At 41.1% G+C, this 19,774-nt stretch overlaps 1 protein-coding gene across 4 annotated transcripts in view; it reads right to left on the reverse strand.

Annotated features, from left to right (window-relative positions):
• The window catches only part of MYH15 (myosin heavy chain 15), a 47,736-nt gene extending 28,182 nt beyond the window's left edge, over positions 1-19,554 (reverse strand). For 2 of the 4 annotated variants that reach the window (XM_068908054.1, XM_009675078.2), the window contains exons 1-17: positions 19,414-19,554; positions 18,140-18,243; positions 17,480-17,623; positions 15,555-15,711; positions 13,874-13,901; positions 12,906-12,999; positions 11,611-11,628; positions 10,927-11,019; positions 9,539-9,602; positions 9,346-9,444; positions 7,289-7,392; positions 6,745-6,883; positions 6,015-6,133; positions 4,683-4,832; positions 3,740-3,910; positions 2,502-2,681; positions 1,053-1,185 (exon numbers count right to left, since the gene is read on the reverse strand). In XM_068908054.1, the coding sequence (XP_068764155.1) occupies positions 1,053-1,185; positions 2,502-2,681; positions 3,740-3,910; positions 4,683-4,832; positions 6,015-6,133; positions 6,745-6,883; positions 7,289-7,392; positions 9,346-9,444; positions 9,539-9,602; positions 10,927-11,019; positions 11,611-11,628; positions 12,906-12,999; positions 13,874-13,901; positions 15,555-15,711; positions 17,480-17,623; positions 18,140-18,243; positions 19,414-19,504 (1,888 nt within the window). In that variant the 5' untranslated portion in view covers positions 19,505-19,554. Of the gene's footprint in view, positions 1-1,052; positions 1,186-2,501; positions 2,682-3,739; positions 3,911-4,682; positions 4,833-6,014; positions 6,134-6,744; positions 6,884-7,288; positions 7,393-9,345; positions 9,445-9,538; positions 9,603-10,926; positions 11,020-11,610; positions 11,629-12,905; positions 13,000-13,873; positions 13,902-15,554; positions 15,712-17,479; positions 17,624-17,748; positions 17,866-18,139; positions 18,244-19,413 lie in introns of those variants that run through there. The other 2 variants (XM_068908064.1, XM_068908067.1) reach the window with 2 other exon arrangements.
• Positions 19,555-19,774: the final 220 nt, after the last annotated feature.

Below are 19,774 nucleotides of genomic sequence, written 5' to 3' on the forward strand. Positions count from 1 at the left end.
CACTCTGTCACCTGTCAACAACAGTCAACATAAAAAGAGAAGTGAAGAGTGCAATGTGTTTGATGCAATTATCAAAAACCTCTCCCGCTTTGAAAGTGACACTGCCAAGCCCGGAAGAGGCTAATCTAGATAGGCTGCTCTTTTCTCCTGCCACCAAAGAAAAGCGAGGTAGTATATAAGTAGCGAGAGTTTGCTAGTGGCAGGATTTTTGTTATTTATATTCAGCTTCATCTCTTACCCGCATTAGGAAGTCTGCAGCCTGCTTACTTCTCAGAAAGTATCTTATGATTCATGACAACAACATCTATAGAAATGAGGTTACTAATAAATCGGCTGTAAGTGATTGCAACTTCAGGACATGAGAGCTACATCTTTTTAATGAATGCCAGTCTTTTTTGCTTAACATCAATTTTATGGATGCTTGCTACTTGTCTTTGCACAAATAAAACCGTTCTATGTAATATAGACAGTTTAAATATGTCCTCAGACGTACATTGATCTCGTCAAAGGAAAATCCAACAGCAACAGACAAGGAATGTTTATTCTTGCAACCTTCTGCTGCTTTTGCCAAGCTGAAATAGTGCTCAATTACCTTTTGCTAGCAACCTGCCAATAGTTCAACAAACTATTCCAAAAGTCTCTCTCAAACGTTATATTTGTTACTGAATTGAGAGTGACTAGCAAGAAGGGCTACAGCGTGGGAAGCAAGAGCTGTTCTTATTCACATGCTTTTATGTATGGAATTTTTTGTGCGTCACTCGAGTGCGTATCTGAACATTTGCATGCTCAGACCCCCGCTGCAGTGTTCACGACACACAAACTCGTTGCCAAAATTGCTCACAGGTTTTACATGTACAAGCTAGCTGAGTTAACGGTCTCCTTAAGATAACATGGTAAACTCATACAGATGCTGCGCACATACAAATAATCAGCCAGTGCCTCATGTAGCACTGCATCAACTGCAGTTTAGAGTCTTGTTTTGTTTCTTAAATTCATTGCGAAGCATGCATCCCAGAAACAAAATAAAGTCCACGTGAGCCGATTCTGCTTACCACTGTCAGCACTAACGTAACTTTCAAATAGGCTTGCCAGCAGTTTGTTGGATGATTTCTGGAAAATACCTACTACAGTTTCATTAAGTGGATCTTTGTTCTTCTCAAGCCACCCAATGATGTTATAGGGCACCTACAGCAAGCAAGGCATTAAAAACATAAATCAGACATTGCAAATATTCTCCTTCAGAGGTACCAGTAGTTCTTTATAGTTTGGCTTAAAGCCAGTGACACAGTATGAAGTGCCGCTTCAGAGTGGTATCAGGCACCTGATTTTTCATTGCTACTCATACAACTCTCTGCTTCCTAATTCCCAGATTTGTCTTCCTAGTAATTACCATCTGAATCTTGCACGCTCCTATCAAGCTTTCTAGTCCCTACATCCTCTCATAGACGTCATGTAGTCATCTGTAAAGATCCCACTTATGATAAGTGATCCAGAAACTCTACTTGTAACTGCTGAACTATAAAATGCACAAATAATTTCACTTCACAACAGTACACAACACTGGAATAATTAAGATTTTCTGTTATAAACTTCACGATTAAAAATATAATTCCTGGTCTTTGCCACAGCTCTGTTTAGTAGGCAAATATGTTCCACTCTCAGTACCACATGGGGGATGTATTCATTTTCTTTTCTGATTACATTAACATCTACATATAAAGAGCAAGATGGACATTGTTTCTCTTCATGAATATAAATTTAGCTTAACATTTGATTATATTTTGAAAGCAATTTAAAACAGCATCAGGTAGGTTCCAGCTCTACTGTCTCGAGGCTTCATATAAACTCTGATGTGATGAACAATTTATTGCATTCTCCTCAACTTATTTCTGCCCATGTAGTCTGAAAATTCAGCTTTGAAACTGGGTTAAGTTTTGGCTCGTGTAGCACAGTGCTGGATTCTCCTTGATCCTATCATCAGCAGACCTTTCAGCTAAACCTCCACAGCAGAATCAATCACCTTTTCCTTGGCTATTTTAACATACTTGTCCTAACACGAGCAAAAAGTAATGTGAAATCTTTTCTCTTTCTTTCCTTTTTTTTTTTTTTTTTTGGATCACTGAAGTTAGGTAGAGATGAGTCAGTTCATTTGTACAGGGAACCAAGATGGAAAGCAATGTGCTGCTCCTGTTTAATCACTAATCTAACTCTGATTGTTGGAAAAGGAATACAGACAAGGTAAGCAAAACTTCAGCAAAACCATCATTAGCCTTCCTCACTTTGTTTCCTTTTATCTGTGTGTCCAAGAACCATATAACCTGAAGTTTGGTGGCATCCTAATATGTTGCAAAACCTATGCAGAGAAAGTCTACTCTTACTTCTAACTGTTCCTTTCTTCCCTTCTTCATCCTTCCCCCTGTTTCTCCTCCCTTTTGCGCTATGGTCTAAACCCCACCTGGAAGACTTCTAATATAAATCTACCCTCCAGCAGAGGAACTTACTGCACCGGCATAATGAAGAAGCTCAAAGTGAGCTTCATATTTCCTTTTCTTGTCAGGCCTGGGTTTCTGTAAGTTAGGTGACTTTCCAAGATGATTGTCATAGAGTTTGGCTTTGAACGTCATATCTGTAGCTTTTGGGAACATACATTCCTCTTCAAGGATAGACAGGATTCCCAACGGCTGTGAATTTAAAAAGATTTCTATAAGAAAATGTTTAGGCTACCTGCTATCAATATCTGTGCAGTCTGTAAGTTTGATCTGGTGGAATGTTAGGCCTGTAAGATTTCTTCTTATAATGGTCAAATGGTAGCCACACCTTTGACTATTTGGTATGACATTTCTGCCTTAGGAGGCTTTACGATGACTTCCAGAAACGGTTTGATTTGTATTTCCAGGCAGTTGGACCAACACATATTTTATCATTCGTCCATCGGGACAAGATGGACTAACTTCTCAGGAGTGGATAAATTGTTTGAAGGGGCTAGGTTCACATATATAGAAATCCTGCCACTGGAGAACGAAGTGATCAAGTACATGAGCATTTAATAGTCAGCCCTCTAACTCCAGCTGTTCTGAAAGCCTTGCTAATGCAAGGCTCGAAATTTCATTTTTCCTTACAGGTCAGTAGAGATTAGATACCACGCTAAGAAGACATGGCAGAAAGAGATACAGCAAGGACACCTATCCCTACCAGGACCACATTATACTCATAAGGAAGGGAAAAGGAAAGGCGTAGCCAATTCTGGGGAAGAGGTCAGAGGGAGGCAGTAGTTTCAGTCTTGGAAGAGCATGAAGGACTTTGCACATCAGCATGTAAAGCAGTATAAGAATTAGGGCCTCATGTTGGGGGAGGTAACGGGCCCAAGACTGAAATACAACATTTGCCCTGTAAAGCTGACAAGGAAGTTTGACATAAGCATATGCATAACAAGGCAAATGGGAGAAAAGAGGGAATAAGGAAAGAGGAGGAAGGAAAAGTAAGATTATATAGCTATATAAACAAATAGTTACAACACATGGTTGCTATTGGTTCTGTGTGGCAAACTTATCGAGGTAAGGGCAAGTAGTCACAAATACTGATTTTCCTTTAAACCTATTTTACATGTTGGGAGGTGGAAAACTTGTCCTTCCATTTATCCACTATGCCTGCTCTTCTCACTAGGATTTGAGACCATTTCTAATGGAGCATCACGAATAAAAATAATTCGGTAAATACATCTTAGCACTCCCATACATACCTTCTCAATTAGATCAATGCAGGCCTGCAGGTCCATTCCAAAATCAATGAAGACCCATTCAATGCCTTCTTTTTTATACTCTTCTTGCTCCAGGACAAACATGTGATGGTTGAAAAACTGTTGCAGTTTTTCGTTAGTGTAATTGATGCAAAGTTGCTCAAAGCTGTTAAACTGCAGATGGGGACAAAAAGAGAAGCATTTGCACACAGTTAACTATGGCAAGGGTTTGGTGGAAAAGCAAGGAGGCAACTGTTTACATGTAAAACCTCCCAAACAGTAACTGGCTGAGAAACTACTGAGCATAATACTGGTGGCAAAGGAGGAGGGAATTCAGTCACAGGCTTCCAGCTGCCTCACATGCAGTCCTCCCTGGAGTACAAGGATGCCCAGATTTGCTCAGGCCTCCTGCTGAGGAAGGGCAGCACCTTTCCTTCAGCAGCATGCCACACCGGTCCCATAAAGCAGGGCCTAAGCGCTCTGTTCCACCACAGAGCAGTGTGCAACAGCATTCAACGCTACCCTTCAGGAATGGAATCTGAGAAACAGACATTGCGAAGTGCTTTTCTTACATATACCTGTTTACAGTGATGATATAAAGTGGGAGAAATATCATACCCTATAAAAGGTGCTTTCTCTCAGAGAGGAAGAGTGGGTGTAATGCATTCTCCTAAAACACAGCCCAAAGCGTGCAATATGTTGTCTTTGCTAAGCATTGCCAGCCTCTTCCCTCCCCAGGAACTATCAGCATGCCCAGTTGTGCTAAACGTTGAGTGTTGTCTACAGCTGTTCTCCACAAGATCTTGCCAAATTACATACACTATTCACTTTACAGCTTTCTTGGCTGTTTACCTTCTGTCCAGTTAGAAGAAGAAACCCCCACCCAGGAGCTATTGCTTAATATCTTTCACAGCCTTCCCCCAAGTCCTCATGCATCAATACTCACATCAAAGATTTCAAACCCAGCAATGTCCAGGACTCCGATGAAGAACTGTCTTGGCAGCTTCGTGTCCAAGGTCTTGTTGATACGGAATACCAGCCATTTGAACATTCGATCATACACTGCCTTGGATAAGGCCCCAACAGCATACAAAACCTAAAATATATGTTTCAAAACATCAATAGGTGGAACAGAATTCATTATGGAACACAAGGGTTTCAGTACAGTAGCCTTTTTCAATCCCTGCTTGAGGTTTGACTGAAATTTCACAATGGTTCATATAATCATCAATGCATATTTAGTACAGCACAGAGCTGCTCCCATTATCCATGCTCAGTTTTCTTCAAATTACTGTTATGTATGTAAGTGTCAGTCATATAAATGCACACGTGTACATAAAGTGTTAGTAAAGCATCGTATGGGGAACAGCTAAACAGCAAATTGCAAATGGTTTAACCCGTTGCATTGCTGTGGAAGTTAAATAGCGTAAAGCTTGTGGGCCTGATGCTAGCTATGATGTCCAACAAGTCCAGAACTACTGTAAGAATAGGGGAGCTCTGTGCTCAATTTACTCCTTGCCGCCTGCTTTCGATTTTTGAGGGAGGCTATGGTACTTTGGACTTATATCTTAAATGCTTAAGCAGGAGATTGAAAGAGCAATCAAAATAGTAAGCAGGGAACATAATTAAATGGTGCTGATGCCATTCAGCCTACCAAATACTCAACTCTACTAACAGGATCTAGCTGTCTCCAGCAGTTTGCTGGTTACTGAGCTCATACCACAACCTGTCTGCAAACAGCAATTTGCATCATGGCCAAAATGCTGAAGCCTCATCTACGATACTGTTAAGGCATTTCAGAAAAGCAGCAGTGCTAATTCAAGTACTTCTATTTCATAAATTAAGAGGTACCTGTAAGAGGATTTTGCCTTTAGGCAATTGAGGTCACACAGAGCTTAAAAATACATGAATGATGAATGAGTAAATAAATAAACTATGGCTCAATTGTAGTTAACTATTCAGATCCAGCATTAGATACCAATCCCCATGTGGTTTTGCTGCACATAGTTGCTACTAAAACACCACAGAAACAATTCTGTCAAAGGCAGTAAGGCAGTACTGGCCGCTGTTCCTTTGCGGATCTCTTGACTATCTATCAGTTTCTCCTTTCATTTCAGTTTCTCTATTCCCCAAGTTTGGGGATATAAGAAGAGAATCCACTGTTCATGTAACACAGACATACGCTAATATTCCTAGCAGCTGTCTATTTGGGACATTACAGCAGAATCCTCAGGGCTTGCAGGACAGGCATCCAAATGCTCTGAATGTTTCTTCTTACCTGTTCAACACTTTGACCTTTGGTCACATACTCGTTTCCAACTTTCACTCTAGGATGCAATAAACCCTTAACCAAATCGGAGGAGTTGATTCCCATTAGATAGGCAGCTTTGTCAGCACCTGGTTAAGAGAAGTAAGATTTCAACTGGCTTTGAATTACTACTTGAAAATATGCCTAGCCAAAAAAAAAAACTAAGTACATCTGCTTCCTAAGAAAAACTGGGTAACTTTGCCCTTCTAATGATTTGTGTTAGGTGTGCCTGTGCTCTGCCCTGCAGTGGAAAAGCTCAGCTTAGACCCTAATTGCTGCAAGAATCCCACCTGAGAAACTCTTCAGGTTTAGGGAAAACAGCAGATCTTTACACTGGACGTAGACATTTTAAAAGGTACTATTTCAGGTGCTTGAGGGAGTTCCTCCTCCTTCAAGCAAAGAAATAAGACCTAAAGACACGAAAGAGAAAATGAAGGCACCAATTTTTGGTGATTTTTTTTCATATGGCCTGTGAATATTTATTGGGTTACTCCGACTGTGTCTATTCAACTTCTACCAATTAGCTCACCCACCACTGTATAAGCCCTGTGACGAGTAAAATACGGCACTCTTGGCTGAGCAGGAAGTACGTTGTGCAAGATCAAGGCAACAAGAACCTACTTTTTTCTCCAATAGAAAGTTCACCAAAATACATGCCAGGCTTTTAAAGACAGGGAGCAATATTAGGTGTTATTCTTACTTTCAGTGCCATCAGCCTCTGCCTGCTCTTCTCTGGGTCTTTGCTTGAATTTCATGTTCCCAAAGTGCATGATTGCACCTGTGAGCTTGTAGGCACCATACTTCTCATCTGGCACAAATCCCAAGATGTCCATGGCTTGCTGTGAAAAGGAAGCACCAAGATGTTTTGTCATTTGCCTCTTCAGTAACAATGACCTCTTGCAGTCCCACAATCTGCCTTTGCATGGCAGTTATTACTAACCTCCCAAAGGGCATTATCTGACAAAGCAGCCATTGGCACAGCCTGGATGCCCAGCAGCAGCTGGGGAGCAATGGGAGAGCTTCCCTTATGCAGTTTTATACATCAAAGCGAGAAGAACATTGTGCCCATGGACTTACATGGAGCAAGACCACCTTGAAAAGCATAGTAGTTTATCAGTCCTCCCACTTCACATTATGAAAGCGATTGAAACCCATCTCTACCTCCATTTAGTCCTGGCTCCTGCCAACACTTTTTCTCCCCACACACACCTACTAAGCAAAATGTCAGATTAATACAGGCTTACATCTGTTGCCATCAGTTCTTCTCCATCATCCAAGTTGTCTACTGTAACTACGCCTTGTGAGCAAAAGTGGTAGTCATACGGGTTGGTAGATACCAGTAACATATCTGTAAAAGAACTGCCAGGGTCAAAACCGCCATCCATTTAGGATATCTCAACAAAATGGAGATTGAGAAGATTAACTTTAACATACATTTATCTCTATACAAACGTGTGCAATGCTTTTTACAACTACAGGGCAGCAACCAACTCTTATTCTACTATACCAGTATGAAGGCCGAGATTTAGCGAAAGAGTGAATAACAAGGATATGTGGATACTGCATACACATCTTTTGAGGATGTTTTGTAGTATGCTAAGGTCATCATTTTCTGCATAGCCCTACTTGTCTGTCTTGCCTGGTTCTAGGGGTAAAAATCCCATTCAAACACAGTGGAGAAAAAGGATTGTAGTATGATCCAAAACAGTGACAATGGGCATGGTACCCCCATTTACATGAGACTCCCTGAAAGATGAGTTTCAGAACTCTTTGGAGAAGACACTCAGCTCTCAATAAATACAAGTCTGAAGACGCTTTTTCACTTCTTTCCTCCTCCTTTTTCCTTCATAGCAAAAAAATAAAAAAAAAGTGAAATTGTTTTATAGAAAGCTAGCTGGCTCTGCAACAACAGGGCAAGTCTTGCTTCCTTGCTTCTTTAAGTCAACAAGGAGCTTCACCCATACTCAGCAGACCAAGCTTTGGTCTAGATTTCAGCTTTTTAAAAACATATACATATATTGGTAGGCATATGTACACACGTGTGTGTACATATATATGCCTAGCAAAACACGTATATATCAAATCATACTGTCTTATATGTTACTTTGCTATGTAGTCAATGCTATTTTATTATACAGGCTTATCTACATTTATCTATTTTTCTGTATTTATACTTATCTATATTTAGATATGTACATATTTATATACAACATATATATTTCTTGGGCATAAAACAAAGTTGCCATTGGTTTCAACCTCTTCCAGAGCCTACAGATGTGCTTCTGCTGGCCAGAAGGGCATGCACTGATGTGAATTACACTGACGTAAGGTTTATGAGAAGGAGTACATTTTCCTGGCATAGAGATTGACACACAAATCTTAGTGCAGCACTTCCTTGAAGTCTTTCCCCTAATCTTCATTAATTAGGCCACATAAAAGCAGAGAGGGTTAGGGATTTAGGGATTTGACCACGCACTGTCAGAGAAATAAGACTTCAAAACAGATTATGATTGCTGTGGCTTAGCAGTGTTACAGGGCCGCAATAAAACGACTCTTCAGTATGTTTTATACAGTGTTTCTTCAGGGCACAAGTTAAAGTTAGCAAAACCCATCACCTGAATAAAAAATCAGAGAAATAACTAGTGAAGGTTTTTTTTCCAAGCACGGGGAGATGTGGGCAGAGTCCTCATCTGCTCTCTGTTCTCCTCCTGCAGGTCTACGGGACCACGTTCAAGCTGGGGGAAACCTGTAAGGTGGTCTCTTACGCCATGAGCTCTGTGTAGCTTTGCATATTCTCCCTTGCTATGCGACATGATAGGATGCCAGTTCTAGCTTTTGGGACAGAAACAGAGAACTAGTTTTTCTTTACGGACCTTTAATCAACCTCCTTATATGTGAAGTCGGGATGCTAAAGGCTTTATTGCCACAAATGCTTTTTGAGGCTTAAGCATTTTCCAGCTATTTTGAGGCTTTCGACCACACAGATTCAATGTGCTGCTTTTTGCCTTTATAACACTAAATTTTAAAAGTAATATCTGAGTCTCCATTCCGTTATCTGTAATATCACTTCATTGAAAAGGGTACCTGCACCTGTGCATCACAGAAAAATTAGCTTTATTGCTGCCATCAGAACACCACCTTTAAAAAAATTTATTTGTCAGTGGAGGTTCAATTTTGACAAATGGAAGCATAAGAGTCTCTTTGAACATAGCCAGTTTGCCCCAAGTGTCCTCTTCAGGGACTGTCTACTCAGCTAAAGGTTGGTTGGTTCTTGCAAGATGTGCACCCATCTAATGCTTACCCAGCAACTCCGATTTCTTTCCCGACAGGATTTGGTAGAAGATGTGATAGTCTCTTTCACCTGGTTGCTGGAAAATCACTCGGGATTTCTCCAGTAAATCTAGTCACATAATGAAAAAATCAGTGAGAAAGGTTCTCTGAGGTTTCAGACGAGAAGCTGTATTTTTAGAAGAAGAAAAGAACTTGTTGCTTACAAATCTCAATATCAGCAGATGACAGCTTGCCTGTGGTTCCAAAATGGATTCGGATAAATTTGCCCTAATTCACACGGAAGAATATTTAATTAATGTATATAGTATACACAAAGAGAAACAAAGGATGCTACTTAATCATTAAGGATGCTACTTAGTCATTAGGTCAAAAAATTTAGTTTAGGCAAACTCCTTGGCTTTTCGCAGGCAGATTTTCAACAAGAAGTATTAAGCAGCGATATTGCGCTTTTCTAAGCCTAAAGCTATGCACGCAGCTACGTAATCACAGCTTGCGGGAAAAGGATGACGGTGACCTCCTCTGCCAGGCCAAGACACAGGGGCATGCACATCGCTTTCAGTTTCGTGATGCAGCTTTTTTGTAAAGCAGGACTCAGAGCAGTAAGTTTGGTCATGAGACGCACAGTCTGGACTCCACATTTGCAAACCTGACCTGTATGCACTACTTATGTCGGTGAGCTGCTGTGCTTTTTACATCACTTGGCCTATAAAATTTGCATGTTCATCCACTGAATTTCAGAAAATTTCTGAGTAGATTTTATCCAATTAATAGCATTCAAATACATCGGCTTTTTTTTTTTTTAATTTCCCTTCCAGCTGACAAACCCCTCATACAATTGTGTGGTTTCCCACAGATGCTTACAACCTCCAACCTTTTCCACCTCTTCAAATCACACTTCTAAGTGGGTTTCTTAATGAAGCATGGGCCACAAACTCAGACTGTCATCCTCACGGCATTTCTTTGGAGCTTCTCAGCCAACATCAACCCCATGTGGCAGAGAGACAGAGCTCCTTAGGAGAATTCTCTCCTGCTAGCCTAATGAAAATGAGGACAGATGCTCAAGTTAATGGCAGCACCGAGGAACAAGCAGAGATGGCTTACTCAGCCTCTAAAAGTAGATGACACGGACGAAAGGTAGCTGTCTGTCTGCGCGGGCAGAGGAGGAAGGTGTGGGAGAGAGTAGGGTGCCTATGTTATGTTTCAGACACTTAGAGAGAAAAGAGAGATTGTGGGGAGGGGGAACAACTTAGGCTAATGGAAAACATGGTAGGAAATAAGGCTATGCAGCAGAGGCAGTCCTGGGGAGGATCTGCCATTGCTGTGGGAAGTCAGGAGACGTCAAATGATTCACAAAATTAGGCTTTGTCTGTTCCCTGATCATGGAACAGTTTAAACAGCTCTTCAGGGTGGTCTATTTTCCTTAATCTTTCCTGTAGTTTTTCCTGCTGAGGTCCCACTTTGCTGTTCTTTACCTGTGCAGAAATCCTACTGGTCTAATGGATAAAACAGGAAGTAATTTATGACAGGATTATTACAGAGATGTTATTAACTGACCCTTTCTGCGCAAGACATCGTCACATTCTGGACTTACAAAACGTGAGGAGTTGTCATTTCTCAGGGTTTTGGCGTTTCCAAAAGCTTCAAGGGCTGGGTTAGCTTGAATGATTTGATCCTCCAAGGTTCCCTAGAAATCAACATTGAAACACTACTGAGAAACCTGCAGGATAAAAATTCAGCTGGCAACTATAACAGCCATGCATTTCACTTATAGTGAGAACTATCGAGAGCAAAGTGATTTAGCTCCTCACTACGGGTAGGCACAGCGGGAGCAGCCTAACGGCAGCATTGGCAGTCAGTAACGAGTGCTGAAAAAGCCTCAAACGTTCAGCTGCTCTCTGCTGTTTTGCTTTGTGGATTTTATATTTTATGCCATCTGCATATAAATGAAGCAACCATATCTTTCAATGAGTGCATGGGGACATCCAAGCGCAGGTGTGTAGGGAAGAGGCTATTGAAGAAAGTGACAAGCACTAAACAGAAATGCATTAGTTTTGAAAGCACTCAGAGCTCCTAAGGTCTGGCATTTTCAGAGATTAGCTGCCACTCCCACCAACTTCAGTCTGCTGAACTAAACTACTTGAACAGCTTGGGCCCCAGGGGGACACTTCTGCTGGGGAACCACAGGAAAAGAAATGCTGAGGTTCACGAAATCCGTCAGCAGAGCTCAGTACCATTTGCACACGGAAAAGATAAAATAGTGAAGCTGCCTACTTACCCCGGTTTTGGTAGCTGGCTGCAGAAGAGGAACAGAAGAAAAAAGGAAAGAAACAGAACGTGAGTACTAACATGAAGGACATCACAGAGTAGATAAAGATTAGCAAGGTTAGAGATCAAGCTGGCGCCAACATAGCAAGCAATAGGATTTCTTGAAGATGACTTCAAGAAAAAGCTGCAGCTGTTACTTTGTGTTCCCTGCACATCACAAAACAGCCAAGTGCTGTTCCTAGCCAGCTTGTTATTTTTACCAATATGTCCAATATTTTTACCAAGACGTCCAAACGTCTGCCTGGTTTTGCTCTAGACGTGTTCCACAAGAAACCAAAAGACAAACCGGACACAGAAAAGAGGCTGGTACTGGGTGATGAGAATGAGAGGGCATAAATGCAAACAGACAAGCTTTAGATTACTAGATCTTGCTGCACTTGAGCTTTCAGATTATTTTTAAAAAGGGATGAATAATGAGGATAAGATGTAACCTCAGCTGACAAACTACCAGGAAAAGCTTCCAACTGGTATATCTATTATTTGCATAGTTATTCCATGAGCACATCTGATTTTTAGTGAATCTCAGGCTGGCTGAAATTTTGACCTCGTACGTAGAGTTCATAGGAATCATTTAATTTGCCGTAGAAGTGCATTGAGCCTCTAAATGCAACGAAACACTTACTGAATAGCTCATAGCAGTACAAGATAAAAAGTGACATGAATACAATATTCGTTGTAACCTTTAGAGTGCACTTACAAGTAGAACAGCACTTATCCAAAGGGAAATACAGAAAAGCTGATTGAAAATCTCTTGTCCAAACATTCCTTTTTTTGTGGACACAAAAGCTTTTCAACAAAACAGGCATTTTGATGAGAAAGCTATGCTTCTGAACACTACTTTTCCTGTGAAAAAAAATCCATGAATTTTTTAAATCCTCTAAGACTCCCCACCTTTTGACCAGCTTTGCGAACAGATTTAACACTTGCCAAAACTAAAACTCCTAGAAAAAGAGAAGGAGCAACAAGCCATTGTTCAAAATCACGAGTGGTTTGGCTGCTCCACCTGGAGCACAGCAGCTTCAGAACTGCTTTGGCTTCTACCTTCAGATTAGCACGGACTCGATGCTGCCATTTACAACAGCATCAGTGCCTTTTCCCAAAGTTAAGGGAGAAAGTACTTTTTTTAACTGTGTCTATCCAGGTGTAGCACATGATCTAGTATTTTGGATACAGACTTGTGAGGTTAGTTGTACGCAATAGAAAAATCTTGGAAGTATGAAATGAAACAGCCACTGGCGGACTCACACTCTTTTTACCAGGTTCACCCAGGGCTGCCACTGTGGCAAAGTACTGAATGACACGTTTCGTGTTGACAGTCTTGCCAGCACCGGATTCTCCGCTGAGGGAAGACAAAAGGGAAAAGCAAAGTTGCTCAACCAGCTGCAATTCATCCTTTCTCCTGCCAGTCCCACCAGCTTCTCCCTCTGCACAGGTGCTTCTCTAAGATGCTGACAGTGATTTCCGCAAGCTGTTGTTTGGTTATTTCGGTGGAAATTGCATCAAATTGACTGAATAAACAGAGGTGAATGCCTGTGCTAATAGCTACTAATTCTTCTTGTGACTGGGCTCAGAAATCTAATTAAAAAAAACCTCACAGTACATTGCACTTCCTTTAAGGGCATGAAGTCTTAGTAGAAACAAGCAGACTCAGGAACTGAGCTATGTATGGCTAATGAATTGGAAAACACTCAGAAAAGCTGCTGTGCTTTCCCAACATTATCCAGGAGCACATGAGAACAGTGTAAAGAGACAGATACACCCAACTCTCCATCTTTTATGCTTGCCTGCAAGTGATGTGCCTCTTCTTTGCTGCCTTGGTCATCTCCCTTGTTACATTCAATTGTGTACCTAATGCTCTTAAATTTTTTTTGCGGCAAGGGCAACCACACTGAGAAAGGGTCATCTGTATGCAAACCAGGCACACACAGCAAGGACAGCCCTGGAACAAGCTGCTTCTTTATGCACGTAGAACAAACACTGAACGGGGATCAGAAAACAGGCCAGCCCCATCAGACCCTTAGCCACTCCTTTCCCATGGGGCTCAGTGTCACCCTGATATCCAAAAGGCCAGTTACTTGACTTGGATCAAGCTCCAGACAATTTAGCTGGGCTTTCACCAGCAAACTTGTACGTCAGTAGATTTTTTTTTCATTCTTTTTAAAGGTTCTTTTTTGCAACAGTAGAGTGGCAAATCAGTCAAAACAAATACTTACGTGATCAGCATAGACTGGTTTTCCCGATCTGAGGAGAAAAAGGAAAGAGGCAAGTGAATGAGGCAAAGTCAGTAGGCTGCACAAATTGCTTATTATCACTGCAAATCAGTATCTACTGTTCCAGAATCACTCCCGAGAGGATAGGAAAGAATCATAAGAAGCAGAGATGGAAAGATAAAAGTAAGTATAATCTACTCCAACCCCCAGCAGTGCAAGTTCTACCCCTGCCCTGAATCCTCCTCTACATTTTTTTCGAGTCAGTATTAAAAATGTGCCAGTTAGGAACAGTCCCATGTTTCTGGGAAACTGTAATAACTGGAAATAATTTCCTGTCAGCAAAATGTTTATTTTCTGACTCCCAAATATGGCTTTGCTTACATCTGACCCTTCTGCTCCTGCATTACTGGACCAACCCACTGTTTGTTCACAGTCTGTTCCTGTCTATATATGTTTACTCTTTGTTTGCTAAATGCACTGCTGAGCCAAAGTTTTATATTCTCCCTCTTGTTAAAGACTTGAGCATAAACAAGTATTTATAACAACACTTTGCAACCATAACATATTATTAAGCAAATGCTGAAACGAGAACAACTTCCCAAACCACTGAGGCTAAATTCCTCTGTACTTTTCTAATTCCACTGGTCACAACAGGTTACGTCAAGGGTTAATTTGGCCCAACCTGGCCACATTCCACTCTTATCTGACAAAACAGTGTCTCTTTGCAGCCCCATTTACATCAGGATACCCCTTTCCCCCGGCCACTTCTGCCCCCTCACAGCTGTGAGTCTTCCCATACTATTAAAGCTGGGTGGCAGCAGCATGCATCCCCCTAATTCTCTTCGGCATTTATCCCTGCTACCTTGTAGGACCTGGTGTAAGTGCATCACTGCTGCCCTCTGCTGATTAACTCTCTTTCCAGTGACTTGAGGGTCAGGACAAGAAGATTTCTCACAGAAATCCAGAGTTGATTCCCACACAGTCAGTGCCAGGACCCCAGGGCAGTCAGTGCAATACTGATGCACAGAGCCATATCAGGTTCGAGCAAATTACGTGCACGCAGCAGCCTGGAGAGCTGGCTTTAAGTTCTTCATTCACGCAAATATTACAACAAATACTATCAGATCCTCCTTTTTTTTTTTTTTTTAATTGCCTCTGGGTTAAAACTACGGCAGAAGAGTTTGAAATGGCTTTACATTAATTCACCAGATACTGAGCCATCTCAAATGAGGATGCCACCTCTTCAGAAATATTTGAATAGGCAAGTTTAACATCTGCTTTTCACGAACGCAGGTAACTTCAGAGCATCAGAACACCGAGCATAAACTGACAATAAAACTGTTTTTAAGGCTGAGAACATACTTGTAGCCTTTCTACAGGCTAGCCCATTTCAATTACAAACCTTGAGGGATGATCCCAGTCCAGACAGCTAGGAACTGTATGCCTTACAGATAAACAGTGCCCAGAGCTTACTGTTATCAGAACTACCACAGGAACAGTGAGAGAAAAATAAAATAAAATAAAATAAATGGTGCAGAATCCTAAGCTCCCATTCCTAGTGGAGTATTTGCACGTTTGGTGCCTAGGGCTTGCATTGTAAATGCTTTCATGAAGCTCTATCCCATATCGCTCATGTAGGCTAAATGAAATGAAACCAAATTTGAAAGCAAATGGTGCTACTTACTACGCAGCATGTCATGGTATGCGTTATCAGCGATGGAGAAGATGTGAGGAGGAGCCTCCGAGCGCCTCTTGCCCTTGTATGCAGCAACCACCTCTGCCTTGTAGACAGGCAACCACTTGTAGGGATTTATAGTCACACAGAATAAACCTGAATAGGTCTAGAAAGGGACCCAAAACAAGAGTGAAAAAAAAATCTAAAAGAATAACAAAAAAAAAAATCTCAGTCAACCAAGCAGGAAGTGATGTTTGCCAGTTTCAAAAATGAATACCTCTCTGATTTTATATCATGCCTTTAACAGGTATTGCTAAAGTCACTGATCTGCCACGTGCTTCCTATTGGCAATAAAGGATATTAAAATAACGGGCATTAAACAGTTTTCCAGAGGGGAAAATATTTTCAAGACGCCAGGCAAGCAGGAACAGTTTCTTCAGCAGAACAAAGCAGCAGCACAGACCTCCTTCTGGGTCCAAGCTTTTTGCCTTGTTCCCCTACAAGAGTCCTTTCCTCTTGAAAATAGGAATTACAGAGGAAAGAGAAGCTGCAGCTTTCCTATCTGAAATCCATTCTTAGGAAAGGAAATTTGGGAGAAACAGCCTCCCATTATTAATTTGATGTGAGCACGTGGAGGCAAATTTCAGTTGGATGTTCAAAGAAGAAAGAACTTCATAGTGTTATTTCCAAAGCCGCAGAGCATTTTCAGCTTTTGAAGAAACATAGTTGGTAAAAACCTATCTGCATAATCATTCTTTGGGCTATCTACATTTATTAGCTATGGCCTAGTAATTCTGAGGAAGAATGAGTTTCCAGCTACAGATTTGAGGAATTGGTACTTTTCAGGTACTTAGTCCGGGCTGAAAGAGAAGCCTTCAGAGAATCCCAGGTATGGGTTGGTATGGGCAGAAGCACCACCTGCGTGTTGATTAATGAGCTCAATTACATTCTAAAAGCTTTGGGTGAAATGCAAGGGCCTTTTCCTAAATATGGCATGAGGACCTGCTACACAATGGCTTTTGCATGAGTCCTCAAGTCTTTAATAAGAGTAGAACTTTCTACAAGGGAAAAAGAACAAAACCAAAAAACAGTGGACTCATAACTGGAGTAAGGCAAGATGACAAACTTCATTGTTCAAACCTCCAAGACAAAGCTATGCTTTAAGGCCCTACAGGTCCATACAGGGGCTATTGGATTTATTCAGAAAGTATATGATGATTGGAATTTCAGTGAGAAAATGGTGGTTTCCTCTTCTGATAAAAAAAAACAAAAACAAAAAAAACACCAACAGAATAGAGACTGACTAGAAAATACACACATTGCTCTCACTAACTTTCTTACTAACTTTGGACACAACTGGAACCGCAAACTTAGGGCAAACCTTGGCCTCATGAAATTAGATGCTACTGAAGCCTGTTTTGGTGCTGACAGAAATTATACTACTGCTTTCTTGAGGAAGATGCAGAGCAAGGAAAGAGTCCAGAGCAACACAGGATAGATATCAGCACTGAAAATGAAGGGAACTAAAGATAGAAAAGCTCATACTTAAAAGAAGTTTTACATGTACTCTAAGCCTGTGGCATTGTTTTTTAACAAGGAAATTTCCACGGCTAGTAATAACACAGATTAATAGTACGAGTGGAGAAAAGAAACTAGGTCTCCAGAAGGCTTTAACTGCAGAATATATCCAATGTTACCACTTTCCAAGATAAATAAGCAAAAACCGAGAACAAGAACATCATCCTACTCATTCACTTTTGTCTGTCTGTATTCAGATGCAAATCAACCTCAAGCAATGTTTTCCTAAAAAAAATGTGCAAGACTCAATTCTGTGGCATATCAAAGTTGTAAAATGAATACGAAGAGCACAACACGGTCAAACATCACAGCGTTTGGAATGCGGATTTCTAAATATACCAAGTAATGACGCTTACATAAATCATCCAGTTGCTGTAGCGCTTTCTCAGATTGTACAGCACCGACGCCTCATTCAGATGGGTCAGCATAGCCATATCCTCAATCATGTCAAATTTAGGTGGGTTCATCGACTGCACGTCATCTTCTTTTACAGTTACGATCTGCAAAGACAGGTAAGAACGACACCAGTGAAAAACGCTAAGATCCTGTGTTGCTGCACACACCTTACAGGAGAACATATTTTCCTTGCAAAGGGGAAATTCTTCAGCTCAGACACGCGTAATACCATTTGCTCTCACAGATATCAGAAGAATGAGGGGAAGGCTGCGGTGATTAAAATAAGGAGTATAACTGTACAACTGTGAAACGTGCTGACTGCAGCATGGGATTTTACTACTGTCTCCTCGTTTCTCCCTGTGGGATCAAAACCAGAACTGGCTGGTTGCATACCTCTGCTAACAGATTGCCAACTGCTCTGCAGTGATTGACACACTGTTAGATTCAACTGTGCTTTTATTTTCCCGTGGTTGTTTTTCACATGTCATATTCATATGTCATCAAGGCTTCTCATTCACAGCCTGTTTCATGAACGGTTTGACTCAGGTAACACTGCTTATGTTTTCTGGAGCTTAGCTTCAGTGTCATTAGTCACTAGTCAGATAAAAAAGGTTTTGTACCCTTCCATCTGTGGTCTCAACGGTCACTTTACCACCGCTGGATTCTGTAATTTCAGCCTCCACATAAGCTTTCTTTTCATCAGGAACCCAACATTTCTTCTTCCCTGTGAAATTAAGGAGATAGATAGGGTTCAGTCTTCAGTCCGATAGTAACACCACGCCCAACTGGAAGCGAGATTGCTAAAGGTTACTTTTCCAAGCACGCAAAACCCCTGGGGCCATAACAAGTCTGCGATACTTTGGGAGCTGCATGCCAAAACAGAAGATATAGGACTCCCAAATGTTGTATCTCCTTTGAAATTACAGCTTGGCATCCTCAGAGCCTTCCAGCACAAGGTGTCAAAATATTTCACAAAAGCTGGCTAAGCCTCAGCCTCCATGGGAAATTCATAAACATCATCAGCGTGCAGACCGAGGAACTGAGAGCCAAGCCCAAATTAAGCTATTTGCCAAAAGTCATACCCAAAATTGCTGTGCGAATGAGGAATACAGCCCACGTTTTTTGCCTGCCTGCTATCAGATTTAACCTTATTTCTGCACGTTCTTCTAAAGTTTATCTTGAAGAACAGTAGTATTAATAACTCTGCACTGAGGTATGTTTGTTTCTTTTTAGAAGCTTGGAGTAGCTGCACTGGATTTTAGGTGGCTTGCTTGTAATAGCAGCTATTAGAATAATCTATTATAGTGTTTGTTGATGTATTTATAATTACTATTACATCTCAAAGCTCACATGGATCCATTTCGTGAAAATTAACTTGCGGAAAGCTAGAATCTAAGATCATAGATTATCATACAGAGGGCAAATCCAGCAGGTGTACAGATACGATGTATCTAGAGACATCTAGTCGTGCCACAGAATTTTTTTCATTATGGGAACATCAGCGTGCAGCATCTTTCTCTCAAATGGGCAAAGAAAAAGGAGCAATCTCTACTTTAGCAGAATAGTTCAATATATATATATAACGTCCAAATCTAGTTAATTACTTTAAGTTAAACTTATATAAATTAATATTAGTAAATAATAAATTAACTAAGATAATATAAACACACTATTATTATTTTCTAACTAACGCTACCTGAGGGCTTTTTATTGCCTTGGGGAATAAAGAAATCCAAGCTTGACTAAACTATACCTCAAACAACGGCAACCGCATAGCAGTGACAACACAGGTTTTTGCAGCCTGACTGGCTTTGTATCTCCACAGCCATGCTATGGATGCAGCCCTTATTCAGGCTAGCCAGCCACTGGCAGCATGAAAGATAAGGCAACTCACCATCAAAGGCAACAGTTTGGAGCATCATCAGCTCCCTTTCGCTCTTTCGGAGGAAGGGAGCAGCCTCCCCGAATTCCGTCATGTCCATCATCTTGGCAAGAGTTCAAGGTAGCACAGCCCAAGAAGACGAAAGAAAGGGACCTGGTCTACCAAAAAAAGGGGGAGGAAAAACAAGAAATCTATTTTTTGATCCATCAGATGCAACACAAAACACCCAGCACCACGGGTCAGGTGGCTGCAGTAAAAGCAATGACTAATTTCAAATGTAAATATCTAACACGGATTTAAGGCTATATTGCAGCCTCAGTCAAACCCTTCGCTGACCCTGCCTTAGTCAAAGTCAGTCAGATCCTGCGTGGTT

The sequence above is a fragment of the Struthio camelus genome, chromosome 1, assembly GCF_040807025.1.
Source record: "Struthio camelus isolate bStrCam1 chromosome 1, bStrCam1.hap1, whole genome shotgun sequence".
Classification (NCBI taxonomy): Eukaryota; Metazoa; Chordata; class Aves; order Struthioniformes; family Struthionidae; genus Struthio; species Struthio camelus.